A 24,983-nucleotide genomic window follows, 5' to 3' on the forward strand; every position below is an offset into this window, starting at 1 on the left:
CCCTCTGGTTCCTTTTGAAGGGGTTCCCCAGCTCACAGAGGATGCTTTCGTTGGCCTGGCAGGCCCCGGGCTGAGAAAGGAAGACAAGTAAGGTCAGGGTCCTGTCAAGGTAGGACTTGGCCCCTCCTCCTCCTTCCCACCCTTGTGGTGCAGGGTCAGAAGCCCTGGAGGCTTGAGATCCTGGCTCCCCTAGTAGCACAGTCAATGAAGCCCCCTGGGGAGGGGTTTGGGAGGAAGGGAGCACAGTGCAAAGGACAACACATGAAAATGATATACATATAAGGATGCAAATACCCTGCAGAGCCCTGGTTAAGCTCTGAAACACTCACGGGCCTCACTGAGGACAACAGCAAGGCGGGAGGCACCTCCACGATGAGCAGCGCCTCGTGGGCATCTTCCCCAGCCCGAATCTGGCTGGGGAAGTTGGTCACATTGATGCTCAGGAGCAGCTTCCGGGTGTCTCTGCCGTACTGGAGCCTGCGGGGAAGGAGTCCCGGACTGAGTTAGAAGCTTGCCCCCGGGTCCTCCCCAGGATCAATGAGACCTCGCCCCTCAGGCCTATTTGGGTAAGAAACCCTCTTTTGGGGCAGCAAGGTCCTGCCCTCTAGTCTCACCTGGAGAAGGCGGCCCCTTTTCGGGCCTGAGATGGGCAGCCTAACACATCCTCGCCTCAAATAGCCCCAGGCAGTGAAGCCCCACCCCTCAGATCTTCCCCCGCCCCTAGTCCCCCTCTGACCTCCCGGACCAATAGGGCCCCGCCCTTCAAGCTCCTTTGGGCAGTAAAGCCCCACGTCTGGCCAATCAGCGCAGCCCAGAGTCTACCTTCTCAGCCGCTGCATCTGCTCTGTCACGAAGTCCGCCTGCATCCCCAAGTTGCTCTCGCACTTGTTGTCTGGCCCGCACTCCTTCTGGAAGTGGACCTAGGGGCGGCCGGAGGCATGAGGGCCTGCACCATCCACTGCGCCTTCTCCCACCCCCACCCCCTGCCCAAAGCCCCCTGAGGCTGCCGCCTTTCCGGCCTCCCCCACCCACCTCAGTGTGGTTCTCCAGCGCCTGCGCCTGGTTGAGGACGGGGTAGGCGTCCAGGGACCGCATCCCCACCCGGGGACGCTCGGGCATCCGCAAGTGTAAAGAGTAGTTCATGGAGATGAGGATGGGACGGAGTTTGTCACGGACGTTGTCCTGGAGAGGGAGGGCGCGCTGAACCCAGCCGGCCCTGACTCCCCACAGTTAAACTCTCACACTACCCCGATTCCCCAGGGAGGAGCTAGGGGGCCCCACTCCAAAGAACCCCCAGTTAGGCTGACTCCCCTCTAGCCCGCTCTCCAAGGTGAGAGTTTCTACCACCTGCCCTCCCCACTCCCCCCAGGAGATGAGCCTCCCTTTACCCTGGGGTCCCCGGCTTGAGCTCTCCCCTTCTACCCTGATGCCCCAGAGAGGGGCTGAGCCTGCCTCCACTCAGGGACACCTCTCCCCAAGCATCCGCCACTCCTCACTTGTCTCAGAGGTGATGAGCCCTTTGGCCCCTATCGCCACCCCAGGGGCTCTATCTCTCCTTTACCATATGCTGGGCAGACCTGTGGTCTTCCAGGCCAACATCCCATCTCTGTCTCTTGGGAGACCCCAGTCCCTTATCCTTGATCTGGGGGACTCTGTCCACCTCCCTGGGGGGGGGGTGGAGTCCTTGCCTGCCCCCTACCCTTTCCCTCACCATCAGAAGCAACTCCAGTGTCTGGCAGCGCATCTCAGGCATGGAGAAGAAGCCATTGAAGACGGCTGACTGGCTTCGAGCAAAGCGGAGCCGGGGTGGGCGGCGGTCCCGGTCAGCCTCCAGAGTGTAGGCCAGGGCTGCAGGTGGGCAGGGCAGTCAGCAAGTGGCCAGGTGAAAATGCCCCCCTCGCCCTGCACCCCAGCACTCACTGATGTTTTGCCTGTAGCTGGGGTTCCCAGCGCTCTGGTTGTAAGCAAAGCACAGCTCCACCTGCACACTGTTGGAGAGGTATACAGGGGACCTGGTCATGGGGGGACCCACATATCCAGGCCCTAGTTCTCAGGCCCCTGGTAGGATTAAAACTGAGGAGTGCACAAAGCTGGTCTGTGGCACCCTGATGCCATCCCTCCCTACTCCCATTAAAGCCATAGAAAACAGGGTTAGAGGTCATACCAGACCCCTCATTTCACCAGTGGGGAAACTGAGGCCCAGAGAGCTGAAAGACTTGCCTGAAATCATCTGTCAATTGGTGGCTAAGCCCAGTCTTGAACCCAGGTCTCCTGATTCCCAGTCCAGATCTCCTTCTACCAACCCTCCCCCCTTGCTTCCCTGCCATCTCCCTTTGCCTTCTGACCTGACATCCTCATTCACACAAAGCAGACACCACTATCGTCCTCATCACCATCTTGGCAACTAACATTTTTTGAGTACTTATTTTATTTTATTTTATTTTTATGGGGCACAGGACACTGTGCTAAGGGTTTTTTGTACATTATCTCATTTAATTATCACAAGAACCCTGTGAGTTGGTTATTATTATTAACTCCGTTTTACAGGTGAGAAATCAGACTCAGAGAGAATAATAATTTGCCCAAGGTGGCCCTCCTTACATCCATACATCTAAGTGCCTCCCTTTTCCCTTTTCCTCTGGCCTCACGCCCAGAGTCGAGCCCTGCTGCTGTCTTGGCATAGCTGAGATTTGAGCCAGGCAGTCCAGGGCTTCCACACTCAACCACTATGCTCAACTGCCCCCCAGCTTCATCCATTACCTCCTTCCAGAATTTCTGCTTTTTAGTGAGGTCAGGTAAGGAGAGCAATGCTTCTTCCAAGAATCAAACCCCTAAAGGTGGGACCTCAGGAGTTGTTAGGGGTGGTGGCTGGGGGCCAGTGTTTACACCCATTCATAAGGCTGCGTGGGCAGAGCAGGGTTGAGAGTCTCACCAGGAGGTGGCTGTGCAGAGTGCGGGGTCCAGTACAGATGGCCTGGCCACCAAGGTCTTATGGAGGATGTTGATGACAGGCCGGGCTCTGCACAAAAAGTAGAAGCCAGGCAGCTATCAGTGCCTCCCGGCTGCCCCATCCCAGAGCTGGGCCTCAGGTTCCTGTGGACAGAGATGGGACTCCACGCAATAGGCTTGGAGAGACAGGCCCCTGTCCCTGTCCCTTCCCCCACCCAGCTCACCGCAGCAGCACGATCTGGTCAGACAGGCTGCCCACTAGCAGGTCTGGGTAGAAGTTCTCATCCACGTCCATCTGCCCACTCAGGGAGTAGCCGAAGGTGGCCAAGCCAGGAAGCCCCAGCTGCTCTCCGTGGATTACCTGGCAGCAGGAGATAGCAGTGCAGGACGGCTCTGGGGTGGGGCCTGAGGAGGGAGGCCCAATAGGGTATGGGGGCAACAGGGGAAGGAAGGCAGGCCCAACCAGTGGTTGGGGGCAGCATGCCAGAACCATCCATACCTGCTGGGGCTCTCTGAGGAGCCCCCTGGAGCTGCTGTGGTAGATGTACACTTTGCCCAAGCCCTCGAACGGGGCTCCCACAGCAATGTCTGGGGAAGAGAGGAGGACGAGCTCACCCTGGGCCCATACCTCCCTGACCAGACTGGGCTCCAGCCAGAGAGCCTAGCACGGCATTGACCTCCCCCGGCCACGCGGTGCTCAGAGCATCAGGAGAGGAACAGAGCTCTGTGGCACAGGACTAAAACCAGGACCATCCAGAGCCCAGTGGCCTCCTTTTATAGGTGGAAAGAGGTCCAGAAGGGAGGAAGTGACTAACCAAAGTCACACAGCAAGTTAATGTCACAGCCAGGTCTAAACCTGATTCCTGACCACTGGCCTGGCATCTTATCATGATGCGTTCCGTCTCCCCCACCAACCTCCATCCGGAAGTCCTCGGCTCTACTTGTGATAAAGTAAAGCCTCATTTACCAGCAGAGTCAGGAAAGGAGGTGTAACCCACTGTGACTTTGCCAGATGATTCTCAAACACTCATCACATTTAATCCCCATAAGAGTGCTGTGGGGTAGGTACTATTGTATCCACTTTATAGATGAGAAAACAAACTCAGAGAACCTAAGTCACACAGCTAATGAGTAGAGAAGAGGATATTTGAGGCCATGTCTGCCTAATACCAGGGCCTGGGATTTTAATCACAACACTATAGTGACCTTTACTTGTTGACGTGTCACTTTTCTATTATTTTCACAAGTAAGTCCAAGATGTTTTATTATCTTCTTAAACTTTACTGAACTCCTAGTTTGCTGCTTAGGATCTGAAAAGGCCTAGGTAACCAGAAAGCCAAGCTTATTAGAAAAGTCTGTAAAGGAAAAGTAGGTCCTAGGTAGAAACCAAATGACTCTTTTATCAGTAAGTGTGTGGGCTTTTTGAGTAAACATTCTGGAGCCTATTTTGGCTCATCAGAGGCTCCCCTGTCTTCCTTTTGGTTCTCAGCTGTGTTCTGGGGAGTTGAGGTTGTCAGAGAAGTGACTTACAGATAAGCCAGGTGCTCCCATTGCAACTAAGCTCAACCCCTTGCACTCCAGGTATGATTGGTCCCAAGTCCTGCAGAGTACTGGTGACATCCTCTGTATCAAGGGTTCCTACTACCTTGTCCCAGCCCTTATCATCCCATACCTGATTTACTGCCTTCTTGATCTCTAGCCTTGCTCCTCTGCCACCCATCCTATACTCTCCTCTAGAATCAACTTTCAAGGCACCAAAACTTTTATTGGATACCCCCACCATTACCCGAATATAAAGCCCGGTTCTTCTACATGGCATTCACAGCCTCCATCTCTACCCCCTCACTACGTCTCCAGCTTCATCTCTAATGGGAACGCTCCACATTCGCTAGATTTGAGCACACCAGACAAGTATCCCACATTCATCTGGCACCCCACTGTCCCTCTCTTGTGAAAACTCAACCCAGTCTTCGATGCCCAGCAGTTTGTAAACTCCTCCAGGTCTACTGAGCTCGCCTCACGTTGCGCCTTCTGCATGTCCTCTCTCTAGTATGGCTGTGGGCTCCCCAGGGCCAGGACCATATACTGTTTCCTCTGTGGACCCTGTCAAGCCTGGCACACAGCTGTGCTTGGTCAGTGGGTGCGCTGGGGGGAGGTGCTGGTTCATACCCTGGAACCCATCTTGGTTTATGTCACCAATGCTGGCCATGGAGAAGCCAAAAGCTGAGCGACTGGGGCCGTGAAGAAGGAGGGAGGGTTGGGCAGGGAAGGAGTTGCCCGCCTGGTTCATGAAGACGTAGATGGCACCCCCTACCTCTTCTTTACGGTCAAAGTAGTAGGGGGCACCCACTAGGAGGTCCTGCCACCTGTACAGGAGAGAAGGAAGAAATGGATGGAAGTGTGAGGTTGGGCCTCAATATAGAGCATGATTGGGCCTCAATAACAGGAATGATTTGCTAGGCACACAGCTGTGCAAATGCCACCTCTGGCCATAGGTCATGGGAAGGACATGGAAATGCCAGTATGACCCACCACATAGAAAACATGCCACAGAGAAGCCATGTGGGCACAGATCACACCCAAACTGCCCACATCCATCAGAGCCACACAAATGACAGGCACTGACAAGCAAATGCAGGTGTCATGCAAATAACATGCAAATACCCAGAATCCCATAGTCTGATTGCAAATCAACATGCAGAGTTGACTTGCCAATCCCTGCAAACAGTCAGTAAACAAATGAACAATCGCAAACTTCTATCTCCCTGCCCCAGACTGGGCATGTGTCCCCCATCCCACCTCTCTCCCTGGCCCTTGAGGGCCTCCCCGGACTCTCACCCATCATTGTTCAGGTCTGCCAGGGCAATGGCGCTGCCAAAGTAGGCGCCCACCTGCGTGCCCTCCAGCACCTGCCTCCTCCGCAGGTCTCCGCCTGCCTCCTGGCTCAGCAAGAAAACAGCGCCCACATGTTGGTGCCGTGGGGCACCAGTCACAATGGTGATGTCCGTTGGGTGCAGGATAGCGCTGCCCACCTGCATTGTGTACCCTGGGATGTGGTGAAGGCGATCAATCAAAGACCCAGCAAACTTTGTCCCCCTCTGCCCTGGGCCCACACCCCCCCCCCCCCGGGACCTCCCTTCCAATTTCCTCTATTCCTCTAGTCCATGTTGGGCAAAAAACTGGACTGTGGATGCCCAGTAGTGGCACCCCACCTCAGCCTTGAGTCCTGCCTGCACACTGGACTGTGAGCTCCATGGGGTGAGGGACTTTGCATCTTGGGTGGTGAGAATAGGGCCTGGTATATAGATGGTGCTCAATCAATGTGTGCTAGTTAATCTGAATGTCCCTAGTCACTCCCCATCCACTGGTCTCACTCTTACACTAGACATGGAAGGCAAGGGGCCCAGTGTGCCAGGGACTGAGCCCCCTTCTCCCTCTACTACCCATGGGCCACCCCAACCAGACTCACCAATGTAGAGGTTTCCTTGGTCTTCTGGGTCCTTGTAACTGTATTCTGATAAATCCCAGTCCTTCCGCTGAATCATGTAGCTGTTTCCTTCACAAGGATGTAGGGTGGGGGGAGGGCACCAGTCACCACCCCTTTCTTCCACCATGTCCAGTTGTCCCCACCCCATAAAGATAATACTAACCCCTTTTATTTTTGAGCACTTTGCCATTTGCAAGTCACTTCTTTAACAATTCTATGATGTAGAATAATGATCCCCATTTTGCACATGAGAAAACCGAGGCTTAGGGAGGGAAACTGACTTGCCCATAGTCCCATGGACAGCTAGTTATAGAGACATGGCTGGAATACATTTATTTAGGGTCCTGGCCTGATGCTTTCTGTACTAGATGATGTTTCTCTCACTCTCTAGACACTGAGGCCAGACTCCACACCATTATCTTCTTCTTGTCCTGTCCTCAAACTCTGGGCTGCCTGCCTGGCCCCTGCTCCTGGGGCTGCTCTGTGGCCCCTCGTCCCTTCCAAGGCACTGATGGACCAGGGGACAGAAGACAGGACCAGAGAAGAGGGTCAGGCCCGGCTGTGCCTCAGACTTAGGAGAGCCCAGGGCTGTGACCACACCCCAGACTACTTGTTGGTCAAGAGATGTGGAGGCTCCCTTTGCTGGTTGATTCTGTAACAATAGAGTGTGGTAAAGGGAGAAGGGTCCCTGTTGCCACAACCTGTGTGGCAGAGAGAGGCAAAGGGATGAAGGGAACATGAGCCATCAGATACCTTAGAGGCGGTGTGTAACGTGGTGGTTCCTAGCATGGGTTTTTTGATACAAGGAAATCCCTAAAAAGATCACTCTGTAGGGTCGCTATGAATTGGAATCGACTCAATGGCAATGGGTTTGGTTTTATATATATTGATATGAAAAAAAATTCCCAGAATTTATTGATAATTGAAAAGAGAAAGTAACAGAACAACATGTTTATTGTGATTCTGTTTGTGCTAAAAAAACAAAAACTAAACAACAACCTATATATTCTAAAATAATAGATAGAAGGATCCACGGAGAAATGGACCTAGGGAGATGGGTGGGAGAAGAGAGCATTTTTTATTTTACCAAATCCTACTGTGCTATTCAGTTGTTGTATTGGGTTAAATAGCGTCCCCTCAAAACTCATGTCCACCTGGAATTTCAAAATATGACCTTATTTGGAAATAGGGTCTTTGAAGATGTAATCAAGTTAAGATGAGGTCATACTGGGTTAGGGTGGGCCGCAGTGGTTAAGTGTTCGACTGCTAACCAAAAGATTGGTTGTTCAAATCCACCAGCTGCTCCTTGGAAACCTCATGAGGCAGTTCTACTCTATCCTATGGTGCTGCTATGCGTTGGAATTGACTCGATGGCAACAGGTTTTATAAGAGAAAGGAGAGGGAGATTTAGACACACAGAGAAGGCCGTATGACAACAGAGGCAGAGATTAGAATGATACAGCTACAAGCCAAGGAACACCAAGGATTGTCTGCAATCACCAGAAACTGGGAGAGAGGCATGGAACAGATTCCCTGAGAGCCCTGGGAGAGAGCATGGCCCTGCTGATACCTTGATTTTGGACTTCTGGCCTCCTGAACTGTGAAAGAATAAATTTCTGCTGTTTTAAGCCACCCAGTGTGGTAACTTATTATGGTGGCCCTGAAATACAATACATTGTTGTGCCAGGAACATATTTTACTTTTATAAAACATTTTTAAATGGTTAAACTAGAGTCAGCTGGACCTGAGTTTCAATTCAGTTTTCATGACTTACTGTTGGCTTTGGGCAATTTACATAATTAAGGCTCAGTTTTCTTTTCTGTAAAATGGGTATAATACTTGCCTCATAAGACTACTATAAAGATTAATTGAGATAATATGTGTAAGGCCCCTGGCACATAGTAGGTGCTTTAAAATAGGGGTAGTAGTGGTGGCTTTAATATTGGCAAGAGGGCCTGTCTCTTCTGTTCTTAGTGTGGAAGGTCTGGGCTGGCTGTCCCAGTGGCTGGGTGGTCTCTACTCCTTCTCCCCTTCCCCACGGCCCCCACCTTTCCAGTTGTAGGCACCAGGGGCCCCGAAATACACGGTGCTCTGGGTGAAGCCGCCACTGGTGCCCAGCTGGCACATGCCCGTCTCCAGGTAGCCGGTGTTACTGTTGCACATCTCGTTGTGGTAGGTCTGCCAGTCATCACCGCGGTCCAGCTCTAAGTCATTGCCCCGCACGTAACACTTGCCCACCATGCGCCGCTGGTCCTCCGACCCCGACCACAGCACCTGGGTATAGCGGTGGGCGCAGACCTGGGGGCCCCCCAACACATACAGCCTGAGCCACAGCAGGGACCCCGGGACCAGCTCATTTGTCCTGTGCACCTCTGGCTTTGTGGGGCAGGAGTTGGAGGAGGTCTCCTGGCTTCTCTTTCTTCCCACAGTGATGCCTGTGTGGCTTTCTAGAATCCAGAAATCTGCTCTGAAGGCTGGGAACACTTTTTGGGAAGCCAAAAGTTACTGGATTTGAGAGCAGCTTACAGATTTGACAATCAGTGAGGGTTCAGGCTCATGGGTCCAAAAGGAGCTAGTTACACAGCAGATCAGAAAACTTGCATCTCTGATCCCTGATGATCCTGTCCTCTTAATGAAAAGACCATTATTAAAGTACTAATAGCAGTCACAGCAGCTAACATTTACTGAGTACCTACTATATGCCAGGCACAGTTCTAAGCTCTTTTCACATATTCACTCTTAAGCCTCCTAACAACTCTATGGAATAGGGACAATTATTTTCCCCACTTTACAGATAAGGAAACCAAGGCACAGAGAGCTAAGTAACCTGCCTAAAATCTCACATCTGTTGTTACTGTTGTTAGCTCCCTTTGAGTCAACCCCCGATTCATAGCAACCCCACATGTTATAGAGTAAAACTGCTCCATGAGACTTTCTTGGCTGTAATCTTTATGGAAAGCAGTTTTCCAGGCCTTTCTTCCACAAAGCCATTGGGTGACTTTGAACCACCAACCTTTAGGTTTCAGCAGCTGATTCCAAAAACTCAGCCACTGATAACCCTATGGAGCACAGTTCCACTCTCACACACCCACGTAGTGTGGGTTGCCGTAAGTCAGAATCGAGTCCATGGCAACTGTTTTTTTTTTTTTTTTTGAACAGATAAGGAAACCAAGGCACAAAGAATTAAGTAACTTGCCTGTTGTTGTGTGCCATGGAGTCGATTCTGACTCATAGCAACCCTACAGGACAGAGTAGAACTGCCCCATCCTTGGGTTTCCCAGGCTGTAATCTTTATGGAGCAGGTCATCAGTTCTTTTCTCCCTTGGTGCAGCTGGTAGGTTTGAACCTCTTGGTTAGCAGCTGCGTACTTAACTGTTGCGCCACCAACGCTCCTTAAAACAGCCTGGGGTCAGGCAAAACCCAGAACCAGGCTTAGTTCTTGTTTACTTGTTTTTTTATGTCTGCCTCCAACTGTGAGTCTGCCTTCAACCACTTCTGAGTCTTCAGAGCCAGCACAGTGCTTGGTACACAGTAGGCGCTCACTAAATATTTGTTGAACGAACGAATAGATGGTTGAGCAGACAACTGCTAAAGACCCTAGGATTTAGAGCCAGCCTCAAATGGCATCCGGCAACCATCCATAACAGAGGTCTAGGAAAGGCATTAATGAACCAATGTAAACCTGGATCTTAAAATGGTGTCCAAAGGAGATAGAAATCCCAATAGTGATGGCTACTGGGATGGGCAATTGACAGGAAGGGGGCACAAGAGAACTTTCTAGAGTGATATAAATATGCTATATCTTTATTGGATGTTGCTCATATTGGAGTATATATTTGTCAAAACCTACTGGAACAAAATCTGCATTTTGCTATATGTAAATTTTACATCAATTTAAAAAATGAACAACAAATCATCCCTCTGGGACTCAAATTGAGAGCCCAGAGGCCTGTACTAAGGAATGCAGGCAGGAGGTGACAACTGACAACAGGGAATGGCCCCCAAAGCAGACCCAAGTGAGCCTCAGTCAGCAGGGCTGTACCTCTTCCGTCCACGCCCACCCGTTCCCCTGCCTCCCAGGAAGGAGCGCTGGCCAGGGCTGAGTGCCTGAGGCCTTCTCTGCCCTTTCCTCCTCACAGCTCCCTTAGTTCGTTCCCACGATGGGTGAGCACCCAGTGGCGGGGGGAGGGGGGGTGGCAGGGAGAAGTGGGTGATTTAGACAGGACCCAGGCTGTGCCCGCCCTGGGAGAATGCCAGACCATCCTGCCTGCCCCCTCAACTCCCAGGAATGCAGACAGCAAGGGACACACACCTATCAAGTGGTACAGCTGGAGACCATGCACAGACAGACACAGCCACAGATAGGGACACTCACCAAGGCCCCAGCACACACACTAAAGACCCTCTCCAGCCCTCTGCTTCCCTCCTCAGCCCCTGGGAGCCAAGGAAGAGGGCTGGGGGTGGGAGCAGGGAGCCAGGGACGAGTGCCCACTTACCAGGACTCTGCCCGCAGGGCCCTGGCTGGCCACAGTCACCCCGAGCCACATGTCTTCAATGATGTGATGGTCAGGGTCACCTGTGTGCATGGGAGGAATCATGAGCCAAGGCACCTTGCCCCATGCTCCCAGTGCCCAGAGCCTCCTCAGGGCAGGAGCTGGTCCCTCTCAGACCCTGTATCCCAATAGGGCAGCCCTCCCCATTTCCCTTCCTAGCCCATCATTCATCTGAGCTCCACAAATCTCATAAAACCCCATTCAGTTCCACTCTCCTTTCAGGCTCCCTCTTCCTAGCTGGACAAAAAGTGACTAGAAACTGCACAAGCCCGCCTGATCTCTCTTCTGAGTGCCGCCCACCCCACCAGGCTCCTGACCCAGTCCTTGTCCCTGCCCCTTCCCCTCACTTTTCTCCTCGATGGACATCCTCTCACAGTCATCCTTTTGGGTAGTGAGTGGGCACAGGTACACAGCACCGGTCCGGTTGGTGTAGCCATCAGGCACAGCAAGATCCCGGGGGGCACCAGCCAGGAGCCTGCGGGTGGGGAAGCATGGGGGCTGCGTTCAGACTCCACATGGTCTCTTTCAAACAACTACTGTTCAACGCATGTTTATGAGTATCTGCTATGCTCGGCTCTGTGTCAGGCTCTGGAGGTGCAGAGATGAATGGACCCCAGCCCCTGACTTCATGGAATGTCCAGGGTAGGGGGAGGCAGGCAAGGAAACAGACACCCGCGGGACATACACCATGAGAGGGGAGCAGTCAGGGAGACCCCCAAAAGAGATGGCCCTGGTCTGAGGATGAGGACTAGGGTTCACCAGGTGAAGAAGGGGAGGAAGGGCACTTTAGGCAAAGGATGGGCATGTACAAGGGCCAGGAAGCATGAGCAAGCAGGGTGATTCAGGGATCTGCAGAGCCCTGGAGATAGCTGGAGGCCAGGAACATCAGGGAGGGACAGTGGCCAGGGCCGGAAGGGCCCTGGGGGAGCCATGAAGGGATTTTAAGCAAGAGAGTGACATGTTCAGATTTGGGTTTGGGAAGGAATGCTTTGGCCTTTGAGATGAATGTAGACCAGAAGACAGCAAGACTGGAGGAATCCTGGCACAGGGTTCAAATCCTGGGGCCGGAGGTGAGAACCTCGTGAGGGGGTAGGGCAGGTTGTCCAATGCCTGGGTCCTTCCTCGCTTAGTCACCTGAGGACTTAGATCAAGGAGGCCTGGGCCCCTAAGTGATCTGGGCGATGTCCAACCCTCCTCCCCCACTTTAAGATAGGACCACAAGGTATAGGGTGGGGAGTGGGCATCTGACACTTTGGACAATGTGGCCCCAGGGCAGAGTTCCCAGTGGGTGGGCATGAGGGTGGGGGTCGGCAAGGACTATCACCTTCCCTCCAGTCTGCCCAGAGCCCATCTTTGGGGATACTGACTGCAAGTCCCTACAAGGGTGCTGAGGGCCCCGGCCCCAGCAGGATGCCACATTGCCCTGGTAACCCATTCTATCCCAGAGGGGCAAACAGGGGTTGGGGGAAACAGAGGATTATCCTTGAAATAATATCTCAAAGGACAGTCCATGGACCACCAGCATCAGACATCCCTGAGATATTTGTTAAAAAGGCCAGTTCTTCAGCCCATGGATGGAATCTGGGAGCGGAGCCCTAGGACCTACATTTTTTTTTTCCCCCTATGGTAAATATACAACAAAACATTGCATTTCAACAATCTTAACATATACAGTTCAGGGGCATTAGTTATGTTCATCATGGTGGTTAACCATTACCCTTATCCACTCCCAAATTTTTCATCACCCAGGACCTACAAATTTAATATGCACCCAAATGCTGTGCACCCATGATTTGAGAATCCAGATTTACCCACCATCCCTTGCTTTCTCTCTGCAGCCTCTCAATGTTCTGCTAGGTTCCCCCCTGCCCCCCATCTCCATCCTGGTGGACCTAGCCTCCTGGGGCAGTGCCAAGCCACAGCCCGCCTGCAGCTCCCGCCTGGGCCCTGTGAGTGAGGGTTGCTAGGAGTGGGCAGGACAGGGCCTGGGCATGCTGGGGCCTGGGGTGCCTCCGCCCACTGGGTGTCAGGAATGCACTGCCTGGGGGTGCTGGGAGGGGGCGGGGCCTCTGCCTGCACCTCACATCTGAAGCTCAGTCCTCTCCCTGGGGAAGTATTCCTGGGAGCAGGGTGCAGCTTCTCCAAGCAGGGCAGTGTTAGGAGTGCCGGTCAGGGAGGCTGGCTAGACGCCAGCAAGCCAACCAGGCCCAGTTAATCACCCTCTGTCTGGGCTGAGGAGAGTGCCTGGCCACCCACGGACATCAGCCCCCTGGTGTGCCTGACACATGAGAGAGGCCAGCACCAGGCCCATGGGAGAGGAACACCTGGTTCTAGGCTTTGTCCTGCATCAAGGGGCAATTTCCTTTCCTTTCTGAGACTTGAGTGCCTCATCTATAAAACAGGGACAGCAGGGTTGTTGGGAGAGCAAATGGGTTCATTCTGGGAAAGGGCCTTGGAATTACGAAGCCATGGCCAACATGGTTCTGGTTTCTTGTGGCGCCAGGATGGGTCCTAGCATGGCCCCTGGACTTCCTCTAGGAATCTCTGCCCCCCAGTTTAGGAAACCTGGAGCAGAGAAAAAGAACAGACTAGTTCAGTTGTTTACAGGGAGGAAAGGATGGGACCTAAGTCAGCCTTCCACTGCCTAAGGACGTCCAACTATCACTAAAGTGGGGCTGGGGGACACTTGCACCTAGCTAGCGTCAGTCTTGGGGATGCTCAGGTTTGGCAGGAAGTGGTAGATGGGGGCTAGCTACAATGAGCTCAGGTTGCATTCCGGGGCTTTCCATGCAATGGCAGTGTCTGCACCTGTGGCTGTTGAAGCTGCCCAGCCCAAGTTGTTGGAGCAGGAGTAGGCTGAGCACAGCCCCCCACCCCACCCCACCTCAGCCTCCTGGGGTATTGAGCAGACAGAGCTTGATGTAAGTGAGAACTCAATTGAAATAAATGCCCTCATCGCCTATACCCTCCCCAGCCCCGCACTAGCTTTGTGCCCACCGATGGGGTGTGACGCAGGGCCAGGGCCCAAGTTCCAGCCCCATATCCTAGGCCCCTCCCTCCCCAGAGATTCCATAGGGAGCCCCCCTCCCCACACCCCTTAGAGTATTTTTAGCTCCTACTTGGCCCGCTCAGAGGCCCTTTAAGGCCCTCTGGCTCCCAGCCCAGCATCCAAAGGGTCTACAGCCAGAGGACTTTGCGCGGATGGGGGAAGAGGGTGTTGGAAAGAGTCAGGTCCAGTTTCCTTGGCCACAGACAGGGGTGTGTGGGGGGGGGTGGGGGGGTGAGGGATCTTACTGATATGCAAATACCATGTAAATTAATATGCAAACTAACACCTCTGCTACCCGCTGTTGGGTCTGGTTCAGCCCAGAGTCCAGAAGCTGACCTGGCTTCCCAGACTACCACTAAGCCAGCTCTCCATCAGCAGTCAGGAGGGAGGCTAAGCTGAGCGATGCCTGGGCCTGGGAGCAAGGAAGAAAAGCAATGGGATCAACCTTCTCCCATCTCAGGCTGGGCTGGGTGGGAGTAGAAGCCCCTTGGGGGCAGGGGGATGGGTGAAATGACCTCTTAAGGGCTTTCAAACAGCTGCCTCCTTACACTCTCCTTTGGCTCCAGGCCCACAGCTTCTCCTGGCCCCTAGGGAGCCCCCAGAGCTCTGCGTTCCGGGAAAGCACTCCCTCACCCCTGCCCCATCACTCCTCCCAGGGCAGTTCAAAGCTAATGTAACAGCCCAGCAAAAAGCAGCAGAATCAGAAAAGGCTGGGGAATGGGGCCCAGGAGAGCTCAGGGCACCAGGTTGGCTCACCCCAAAGAGAAGGCTCCCTGGGAGGACACTGGGGTGGGTGGTGCTCTGAGAAATGGCCTATAAGATCAACTTCCCAGATTCCTTCATCTCCCTTTAGGGAGACGCTGGAGTGGTTCTAATGGGAAGAATTTTTGTTTACTTGGCCTAAGCAAAGGTGGTGGCAAAAAAAGGACCCAGCACTCAGGCCAGTGGGCCCCCACATGCCTTACTTCCAAGGTCTCTAGCCCCCTCCCTCCCAGGCCAGGAAGCAGGTTGGGGAGGGAGCTTGCTCCAGCTCTGAGTCCCAGAGTGGTGGGGCAGCTCTTGGATCCTGGACCTCTCAGCTCGGTGCCAATCCTGCTTCCATAATTAACCATCTCCCCAGAGGCTGCTCCTATGGTAGCTGAAACTGCAGCCCTCTCCATCCTCCCCCTACACCTCCTTATACTGCCCACTCAGCCCCCTCTCTCCACGGGTGACTCAGCCCTCAAACCAAAGCACCAAGCTGGAGGGAGAGAGAGAATGAGAGACAGAGGAAGGGAGAAAAGCCTGGGCCCAAATCTCTGATAAAATAGAACAACGCTGGGTTGTTTTTTTTTTTTGTTTTTCATTTCTTTTCCCTCTCCCTGGATCTTTAGTGTTTTTTTCCACCCATATTTGACCTCCTAGAAAGTTCTTCCTGTCATCTAACCTCAATCTCTCTTGCTGCAACGGACATTTCTCTTCTGCCTTTGTTGAGTTCTGACCAAGCCCCTTTCACTTTTTTTTTTTCTACAATGATTAGATTCCCCAACCTCCTACCCAGTTTAAAGCCCTTGGCCTGGACTGGTCAAAGGGAAAGGGCACTGCACATGAAGGCCTTCTGGCGGCAGCCACAGCCGCTGGGCCCATTTCTGCCTGGCACGAGCCTCAGAGAATGCCAGGTGCCGGCCGTGCCCAGGGAAACATGTTTTGGGAGAGCACAGCAGGTAAGTCTGGCTCCTGCCCACCTCAGGTATGACCTCATCTTACAGGAGCCACAGCCACCCTGCCCCCAGTCTTTCCAGACACCCTCACTTCCAGGCAGGGATGAAAGGAAGAGAGGGCCCAAAGGCATCCCCCATAGCCCACGAGGTCAGGCCAGACCAGGACACCTGGATTCCCAAAGCAGCTGTGGGGGGGTGGGGGGACAGTCAGTAACCACTCCCCTGAGGAATAGTCCCTCTCCTTCCCCAGGAGCCCTCAGCATTTTAGTCCTCAGCCCTGCTCCTCACCCCTCACTCCCAGAGACTGGGCGATGGGGCCTGGGTTGGGGTGAGCCTCCGGTGTCATGGGCAGAGAGCCCCAGTCCAGAGGTGAAGGTAATGGGGCAGCAAAGAGGGTCCACGTTTCTGCAGTTTCGACCATTTCTGGAATGAGACCGTCTTAGAGAATATGAGGAAAGCTGTACTCCCCACCGCCCCCCCACGGCCCACACCAGAAGAATGCACCAACACACATGGTTTTGCATATAATTTCAGGGGTTCCTTCATCTCTTGAAAACCTTCCATGAGCCCCCCAGGCTACGAGCCTACTCAGGACCCTGAGCTCTCCCCCTTTCTTCAAGGAACCTTGAGGCTAATAGAAGATGAGGCTGCAGCTTGACTTGCTAGTTCCCCTGAGCTTAGCACCGAAGCAGCTGTTCACATCTGGCTACACAGCTGATTGCAGCTAAATCCAGCTATGCCCAGCTGGTCCAGCTGGCTCTCGCAAAGGGCTAAGGGGCAGAATTCAATGAGATGGGCCAAGATATAGAACCACTACTGGGAAAGACAGAGGGTACCCAAGGAGGGACCCAGAACTTTACCTAGAACTGCCTGCCTCTCAGATGTTCAGAAAGCAGCAAACAATTAGCTTTAGAACCTTTTGGGCTCTTGTCAGGCCTAGTTGTCATCACTAGCCCTCAAGGAAGAGAAGCAGAACCCCTCCGCTGAACCATCTTGGGTGAGGTTGGTGAGTAATGGGAGTGCATCAGAGACTTGGCCTTGACACAAGGGCCTTCAGCACTCCCTGGAGATATAAGCTGTTCAGAGCCCTTTAGACATATTGTTTTATTAAACTACACTCTCACCTCAGCTGTCAACTGAAAGGTTGGTGGTTCAGACCTGCCCAGAGGTTCTGCGGAACAAAGATCTGGTGATCTGCTTCTATAAAGATTACAGCCTAGAAAACCCTACGGGGCAGTTCTAATCTGTCACATGGGGTCGCTAGGAGTTGAAATCGACTTGATGGCCCATAACAACAACAACATCACCACATCAAGATTGGTGAAGGGCTGGGCTACTAACCAAAAGGTTGGTGGCTTGAACCCAACCACAGGCACCTCAGAAGGAAGTCCTGGCAATCAGCCACTGAAAACCAGAGCACAGCTCTACTCTGACGCACGTGGAGTCACCAGGAGTCGGCATCGACCTGATGGCATCTGGTACCACCCCATGAGAAAGGGTGCTGTCCACTCCCCACCCCCACAGATATACGGCGGCATTCAGGCTTAGTTATTAGGGATAGACCCCAGACAGCTCACTGGCATTGGGACTCCCAAGCCTCTTCTCCGTCCACAACGTCAAGTTGCCTCCCATAGAACAACAGAGGTGGGAAGGAATATATGGATCCAGGTCCAACCCCTCTGGGGAAAACTGGCCCAGAGAAGGGAAATATCTTGCTCAAGGTCACACAGCAAAGGGGGTGGGTACAGAATAATTTACACTCAGATTTTTTGCTTCCTTGTGCAGATTCAGCATCAAGTCAAATCAAATTTTTTTCTGGGCAGGTGTAGAGAGAGCACCAATATAGAAACTTACGCTGATGGTCACCTAAAACCAAAAAACTAAACCCAGTGCCATCGAGTCGATTCCGACTCATAGCGACCCTATAGGAGAGAGTAGAACTGCCCCATAGAGTTTCCAAGGAGCGCCTGGAGGATTTGAACTGCCCACCTTTTGGTTAGCAGCCATAGCACTTAACCACTACGCCACCAGGGTTTCCAATGGTCACTTAGGGTCTCAAAAAAAATGGAGGAGTGGCCAAGGCCACATCTCAGCTGCTGGGGCCAAGCTGGGTAGGGTGTGGCAGCTGCAGCCTCTGCAGAAGCTGGACAGAGTTGAAGCCAAGTCCAGGTAGGCAGGCAGGGCAGGGGCTGGGCCCGCAGGGCAGGGGCCAAGGCTGTGGCAGAGCTTGGACTTTGAACATTCTAAGCTTCCTTCAGTTTCTACAGGCTCCAGGCAGAACTGGGAGGAATTTTAAGACACCCTTGATCTGACCACATCCTCTAGCTCAGTGTAGTGAGTGAGAGGCCAGGTAGGGGTAGACTCCTGCCAGGTCACTCAGCCCAAAGAGGTGGGTGAGACCTGCCTGGCCTGTCCTAACTACTGGCCTTCGCTGGGCAGCCTCACCTCCTCTAGATGCCTCTTCCCCCAACTGCCAACCTCAGCATGCTCGAAGCCCATGGCAGAGAAACCTCCCAGACCTAGACATGTCCCTCTGGGCATGTGTGTGTGCTCGTATGTGCCTGCGCATGTGTGTGCGTGTATGTGTGTGTGTGTGTGGTGGGAATGGGGGGGTGGCAAGCAGCTGGTTGCAATCTCCTTCCCCTCTGTTCCCTATGTCTAGCTCCTCCCTCTCCTTCTTCTTGCAGCTGTTGGGGAAGGAGACCAGAAGAAAGAGAAAAACACCATTTCCCTCTTCAAACCAAAACAAACACACTCAGGGTTGAAGATTCAACATGAATCTGTGGAATGCCGGGATGATGTCTGGTGGGGAGAGCGCCACTGCTGGCTGTGTGTGGGGGGAGGGCAGGAGATGAGTAGAAGTTGGGGCAGCCCCTCCTCTCTCATCTACTCCCCACAACCTTAAGGGGTCTGCTTGGGCGCTTTGACATTTCCAACCGCCCAGATTTACCCATCATCTCACCCTCCAACCCCCAGGTGGTGGTGGAGGAGGCCCTCCAGTCTGGCTCTGCAGAGGGTGTGGCTGGCTGAGTGGCCACAGACTAAATTCGAGGTGTCAGGAGCGGAGGAAGTGGGTTTAAATGCATATGTCCATAGGTACTTTCCATGTGCGTGTGTTGGGGGGGAAGAGGGGTCCCACTAGGTGTTTATCTTGCAGTTTGCCCCAGCTCCCAGCTCTGGAAGAAGAGGCTATTGCTCAGCGCTTGGTTCACAGAACGGAAAGACACTCAGCAGCGAAGACCCCACTTCCGCTCTCAGGAGAGGTCTAAAGGCCAAGGAGGCTCCGCCTAGGCACGTTGTGGCCCGGTCAGCACTTGCCAATGACGACTGTCCCTCACCCCACACCCAATCCCTCAGTTTCCCGCCCAACACCAGCCGGAGGGCTATCCGGCTCCCTGCCACTTAACCCCTCCGTTCGCAGGGTTCGGCGGTAGCAGGCCTGGAAGTATGCGGGCCCAGGGTTCCGAATCCGCTCTTGATCGGTACCCCACAACACACACACTCCCTCCCCCACCCCCGCCAGCCACACTTACAGGTAGCGCTGCTGCCGCTCGGTCTGCCGATGGAGGGCGACCGAGTAACCGAAGAGGCTGCCCGGGTTCCTGGCCTCCTTTACCACCAGGAATCGGGTGTCCAGGTTGAAGGCGGAGGCGACGCGGCCGCCGGCGGCCACCATCAAGGCGAGGGCGCAGAGCATTGGGCTCGGGGCACCGGGTGCGCGGCGCAGGCCGGGGCCCATGGCTGCGAGCGGGAGACCGGGGCCGGGCGAAAGCGCGTGAGAGAGCGGAGCTGGGAGGGAGGACCCGTTCCACCTGCTCCGGGTGCAGCCCGGGACACTCGGGCCCTCCGCGTCGTTGCGCCTGCGGTACTGATCAGTTCCCTGCTCCCAGCCCTGGTCCTTCACGTCCGCTCAGGGTCAGCGCTCCCCGATCCCTCTGCTCCGCCCGCGGATCTAGTCTCCTGTCTCCCCCTACACAGGGTCACCGCTTCTCGCCCCGGGCCCCCGGCCTCCCAGCTTGTCCCAGCCGCGCCCCCTTGGCCGCGCTGTCGCCTTCGATCCGGGCTCGGCGGCAGATCTGGGTCGGCAGCAGATCTGGGTCGGCGGACCGGTCCACCACCAGAAGGACGGGAGGGAGGGGTCTCCCCCGCGCGCGCCCCGCCTTCCCACGCCCAGCCTCGCACCTCCCCACCTTGCGCGCCCAGCCCGGCTCCGCTTTCCTTCCGGGGAAAGAGAAAAGATCCCGGCTCGGCCACCGCCTCTTAAAGGGGCAGCACCGCCCCTCCCTCCTCATCCTCCCTTCCCCGACTCCGCCCTCCCCCCCAAACACCTGTCCGGGGGCCCTCAAAGGCTTGGATTTCCCCTCCCCGCGCCTTGCTGCTCCCAGGAAGCGTCTTCTTCCAAGCAAAATGGATTGGACTGTCGGGGCCGGAGGTAGGATTTGTCCCGCCGCTTTGCTGCGGCTGCTACCACTGCTGAAAACGCCGTTCCAGTTGCAGCCACCTCGATCTGACCGCCGGAGAGCGCCGGCGTTGGCGCGTCTGGGAACCGACGTCCGCGCGCGCCTGCCGGGAGTGCTGGGGTCGCCTCTGCGGCGCTGTGAGTCCCTGAGACGTGGCTAGCGGTCTCTGGAAGTTCCTTTTCGCACCCAGCCTCTTGGACTTCCTGGTCGAGATTTATTTCTCTGGCCCACCCCTCTGACCGGGAATAGGCCCTCGGCAAAGCCAGACAGATATTTAGCAGTGTTAACAACCAAACATCAATAATTGCTAATTATAATTAGCAGCCAGACAGCATTTTCCCAAGAGGGCTGCGTCCTCGGATATCCCTTGTAAACCTGTCGGTGTGGAGCTTCTCCTTCGATGGCACTTCAAGGCGGTGGAGCCTGGCCCAGACTGTATCCATTTCTCAGTCACTCCTGCTTTCAGGGCCCAGCCTGGCAGAATCCCAAGAGTCTCCTCCTCCCATCCAGGTTTGGGTTGAACGTTTGGAGACTGAGTGAGGACGCTGAGCCACCACAGGTGTAGTGGGAAGCGCCGGGTAGAGATAGGTGGGTGTGGCCCAAAGGTCTGGTTATGGGGAAAAGATCAAACTGGAAGGGAACTTCAATAGGTCGCTATGTACTTTGAGTCTAACACAGATTTCCATTATTGCAGCACAAAGACCCATCATTCTCTGAGCATTCTTCTCTTGGCTAAAGATGCTTTCTTATTTTGGTCCAGGAGTCTATCCCTCAGTGTCCACTCCCTTGAAATTCAGCCTTCAGCCCCAATGTCTGGGAGTTTATAATAATAAGGAGAAACATACCATGCATTAAGCAGTTATACGGTGGGAACTATGCTAAGTGCTTTACAAAAGTCATTAAATCCTCAAAATGATCTCTGAGGTGTTATCTCCATTTCTGTGGTTGTTGTTAGGTGACATCGAGTAGGTTCCACTCATAGCGACCCTATGCACAACAAATGAAGCCTTTCCCACTCCTGCGCCATCCTCACAATTGTTGCTATGTTTGAGCTCATTGTTGCAGCCACTGTGTCAATCCATCTTGTTGAGGGCCTTCCTCTTTTTCTCTGACCCTGTACTTTATCAAGCAGGATGTCCTTCTCCAGGGACTGGCCCTTCCTGATAACAGGAAGGGAACGTGTTATTGCCATCTTAAAGATGAGGAAACTGAACTTCACGGAGGTTAAGGAGCTTGGTGAAGGCCATAGAGGTAGGGTTCTGATCCTGTGTTATCCGACCCTGGAGTCCTTTTTCTTAACCACTTACGCTAATAATTAACATTTGTACAATGCTCAGGGCAGATCCAGGTTTGGTGAGGCCTGAAGCTTGTACAATTTGGGGGCTCTCTTTAAGAAAAAGAATTATGAATACGAAATTAGATATAAAGCCCAGAGTCTAATTTTACAGTTTATGAATCATTTCATATTCTGACTCTCATTTCATCCTCCTGGCATCCCTGTGAGGTCAGGGTTATCGTCCTCATTTGACTTAGCGGAAATGGAGGCTCTGAAGGTTACCTGGATGGCCAAGGTCACGCAGCTTGTGGGCGGTAGAGCTAGGACTGAAAGCTGCTGAGCACAGCTGTGTCTTTAAGTGACAAACTCTAGGCAGATGTTGGCCAGATGGCCAGACACACCTAAACAAAAACAGCTGCGATAACAGCTTTTTGTGTGGTGTTTGGGGAGAGGACACTCGTCCTTGTCTGCCCTTCAGAGAGCATTTGTTCCTGAGCTGTAACTCTCAGAGCCATGCAGCCTTTCTCTGGTCCCTCTTGGATCCCCCAGGGCCTCTAGAGGTTAGGAGACACCTGGGGTCAAGGAACAGGAAGATGACCTGTAGCCTTTGCCCTCCCTCTGGTTGGCTGCTGTTCTTTCACCTCCTTCCTGCAGAATAGGAGCCAGCCAGGGCCAGATGGGCAGGGGTCCAACATGGACACCCAGTGTGGACAGGGGTCGTATCTGAAACATCTCTGAGAGTCCTGGGATGACAGATTGACACCATGCCAGTCTTTATCTCTTTGGCCATCCCAAACAAGAATGATCAGCATGTCCGATCCTGGAGCTGGGGCAGGAAAGGGTTGAGGGCTGGTTTTTCCACTCCAGCAGAGTGTCTAGAGAGAATGTGGGGGTGGGAGCAGGGGCGACTGGTAGGTAGAGGGCTCATGCTGAGGAATGTGGGGGAGTGTCAGACAGATCTGGGGGCTGGAATGAGGGTGGAGGGAGACACAGAGACTGGAAGGGTCTGAGCCGGAGAGATGCAGAAAGAGAAGCACCAAGTTCACCTCAAAGGTCTGAACTCCACTGGCTTCAGTCCATTATCATCCACAGCCTCATCTCATGCCTCAGTTGGTTTCATGTTAGCTCTTCCTCATGGAGAGGGGACCCACCCAGGAATGCAGACAGAGACAGAGAAACAGGACACGGGAATAACATGCAAACCATGGGCTCTGCTGTAGGGTCAGGGAAGGTCAGGGCAGGCTTCCTGGAAGAGGAGTGTCTAAATAAGGTTGGAGAAAAAAAGGACTAGCAAGAAGGAGCCTCGGGATAGAAGAAAGGCAAAAGTCGAAGCCTGATTTGGAGTGAAGTTTTCCCAGCGAGAAGAATGGCAACATCAGTATCTAGAAAGGCAGCTTCCATTTATTTAGTGCTTGCTGTGTTTACACCAGCCTTCCTCTGCCTGGCCCCCACCCCACTCCATCTTCCTCTCCCGGAGCCTCAGATGACACCACTTGGCTCTGTCTCCCCTCTTACCTTAAGGTTAGCACGAAGTGGAGGGGTTAAGAGCACAGGCAGGTGCTGAAGGAATATCAGTGGAGTGGAATCATGGTGCCATATGTGTAGAGCCCAGCTCTTCTACCTTCTCACCTTGGGCAGGTGACTTTCCTGCTCTGGGCCACGGCTTCCCCATCTGCAAAATGAAAAAAACAGAAAAAAAAACAGACCCACTGCTGTCGAGTCAGTAAAACGAAAGGGCTGGAGAAAATCCCTCCATCCTTCTCCAGCCAGCTCCAGCATTGTGCGTCCCCAGGCTCCTAGTATTTATTGAACTAAGTGGACGAAATCTCTGCAGTTGAACTAAGACTCCAGTCACTATCTCTGAGTTGAATTGAAAATGCAAATTACTGGGAGGGGAGGGAGGAGTGGTGAAGTGTGAATGGGTTTATCAGATTTCCTTTCTTCCGTTGACCCAGATGTGAGTGGAAGCTAGCCAGGGGTGGGGCAGGAGAGCCTGGTCCGTGGCTCAGGATCTCTGTTGGCCTCATTTACTGACAACCTACTATGTGCTGGGAGCCCTAGTGGCACAGTGGTTAAGAGCTACAGCTGTTAGCGGAAAGGTCAGCCATTGAATCCACCAGCTGATCCTTGGAAACCCTGTGGAGACAGTTCTACTCTGTCCTATAGAGTCTCTATGAGTTAAAATTGACCTGAAGGCAACGGGTTTGGTTTTTTGGTTTCCTGTGTGCTGAGGAGCCACTGGGTGGTGCAAATGGCTAAAGAGTTAGGCTGCCAACTGAAAAGTAGGACGTTTGAGTCTACCCAGAGGTAACCCAGAAGAAAGATCTGGTGCTTTACTTCTAAAAAACCAGCCACTGAAAACCCTGCGGAGCACAGTTCTGCTCTGGCACACATGGGGTTGCCATGAGTCGGAGTTCACTCGATCGCAACTTAGTTTACTATGTGCCAGCATAGACCTGAGTACCCAGGGGTGTGCCAAAGATGAATGAGGGTCTCTTCAGGGAGACCAGGGTTTCATCGTGGCTCCACGTTCTGAAAGTCCTTCAACTGAAACAGGCTAAGCCCACATTAAGGAGCCCTGCTGGTGCAATGGGTAAGCGCTCAGCTGCTAACCGAAAGGTCGGCAGTTCGAACCCACCAGTGTCTCCTTGGGAGAAAAGACCTGGTTATCTGCTTCCATACAGATTGTTGTTGTAGTTGTTAGGTGCTGTCGAGTTGGCTCTGACTCAGTGACTCTGTGCATAACAGAATGAAACACTGCCTCGTCCTTCGCCATCCTTACAGTCTCTGTTATGCTTGAACCCATCATTGTAGCCACTGAGTCAATTCATCTCGCTGAGGGTCTTCCTCTTTTTTGCTGACCCTCTACTTTACCAAGCATGATGTTCTTCTCCAGGGACTGGTCCCTCCTGACAACATGTCCATAGTATGTAAGTCGAAGTCTAACCATCTTTGCTTCTAAGGAGCATTCTGGCTGTACCTTTTCCAAGACAGATTTGTTTGTTCTTTTGGGAGTCTGTGGTGTATTCAATATTCTTCGCCAACACGTCCATCAAAGGCATCAATTCTTCTTCAGTCTTCCTTACTCATTGTCCAGCTTTCATATGCATATGGGGCAACTGAAAATACCATGGCTTAGGTCAGGTGCACCTTAGTCTTCAAGGTGACACCTTTGCTTTTTAACACTTTAAAGAGATCTTTTGCAGCAGATTTGCCCAATGCAATGTGTCATTTGATTTCTTGACTGCTGCTTCCATGCGTGTCGACTGTATGTTTAAGTAAAGTGAAATCCTTGACAACTTCAATCTTTTCTCCTTTTATCATGATGTTGCTTATTGGTCCAGGTGTGAGGATTTTTGTTTTCTTTATATTGAGTTGTAATCCGTACTGAAGGCTGTAGTCTTTGATCTTCATCAGTAAGTGCTTCAAGTCCTCTTCAGTTTCAGCAAGGAAGGTTGTGTCATCTGCCTAACACAGGTTGTTAATGAGTCTTCCTCTAATCCTGATGC

The 24,983-nt window shown here is 53.2% G+C and overlaps 1 protein-coding gene across 2 annotated transcripts in view; it reads right to left on the reverse strand.

Annotated features, from left to right (window-relative positions):
* The window catches only part of ITGA3 (integrin subunit alpha 3), a 31,326-nt gene extending 11,380 nt beyond the window's left edge, over nt 1–19,946 (reverse strand). Inside the window, exons 1-17 of one of the 2 annotated variants that reach the window (XM_049860217.1) lie at nt 19,929–19,946; nt 19,272–19,479; nt 11,337–11,464; nt 10,933–11,012; nt 8,485–8,734; nt 6,419–6,505; nt 5,788–5,995; nt 5,119–5,315; nt 3,449–3,537; nt 3,174–3,310; nt 2,933–3,019; nt 1,921–1,988; nt 1,712–1,848; nt 1,033–1,182; nt 823–920; nt 330–477; nt 2–70 (exon numbers count right to left, since the gene is read on the reverse strand). In XM_049860217.1, coding sequence (XP_049716174.1) covers nt 2–70; nt 330–477; nt 823–920; nt 1,033–1,182; nt 1,712–1,848; nt 1,921–1,988; nt 2,933–3,019; nt 3,174–3,310; nt 3,449–3,537; nt 5,119–5,315; nt 5,788–5,995; nt 6,419–6,505; nt 8,485–8,734; nt 10,933–11,012; nt 11,337–11,464; nt 19,272–19,477 — 2,139 coding nt within the window. In that variant the 5' untranslated portion in view covers nt 19,478–19,479; nt 19,929–19,946. Of the gene's footprint in view, nt 1; nt 71–329; nt 478–822; nt 921–1,032; nt 1,183–1,711; nt 1,849–1,920; nt 1,989–2,932; nt 3,020–3,173; nt 3,311–3,448; nt 3,538–5,118; nt 5,316–5,787; nt 5,996–6,418; nt 6,506–8,484; nt 8,735–10,932; nt 11,013–11,336; nt 11,465–19,271; nt 19,480–19,920 lie in introns of both variants that reach the window. The other variant, XM_049860216.1, reaches the window with a different exon arrangement.
* Nucleotides 19,947–24,983: the final 5,037 nt, after the last annotated feature.

This window comes from Elephas maximus, chromosome 19 (assembly GCF_024166365.1).
Source record: "Elephas maximus indicus isolate mEleMax1 chromosome 19, mEleMax1 primary haplotype, whole genome shotgun sequence".
Taxonomy (NCBI): Eukaryota; Metazoa; Chordata; class Mammalia; order Proboscidea; family Elephantidae; genus Elephas; species Elephas maximus.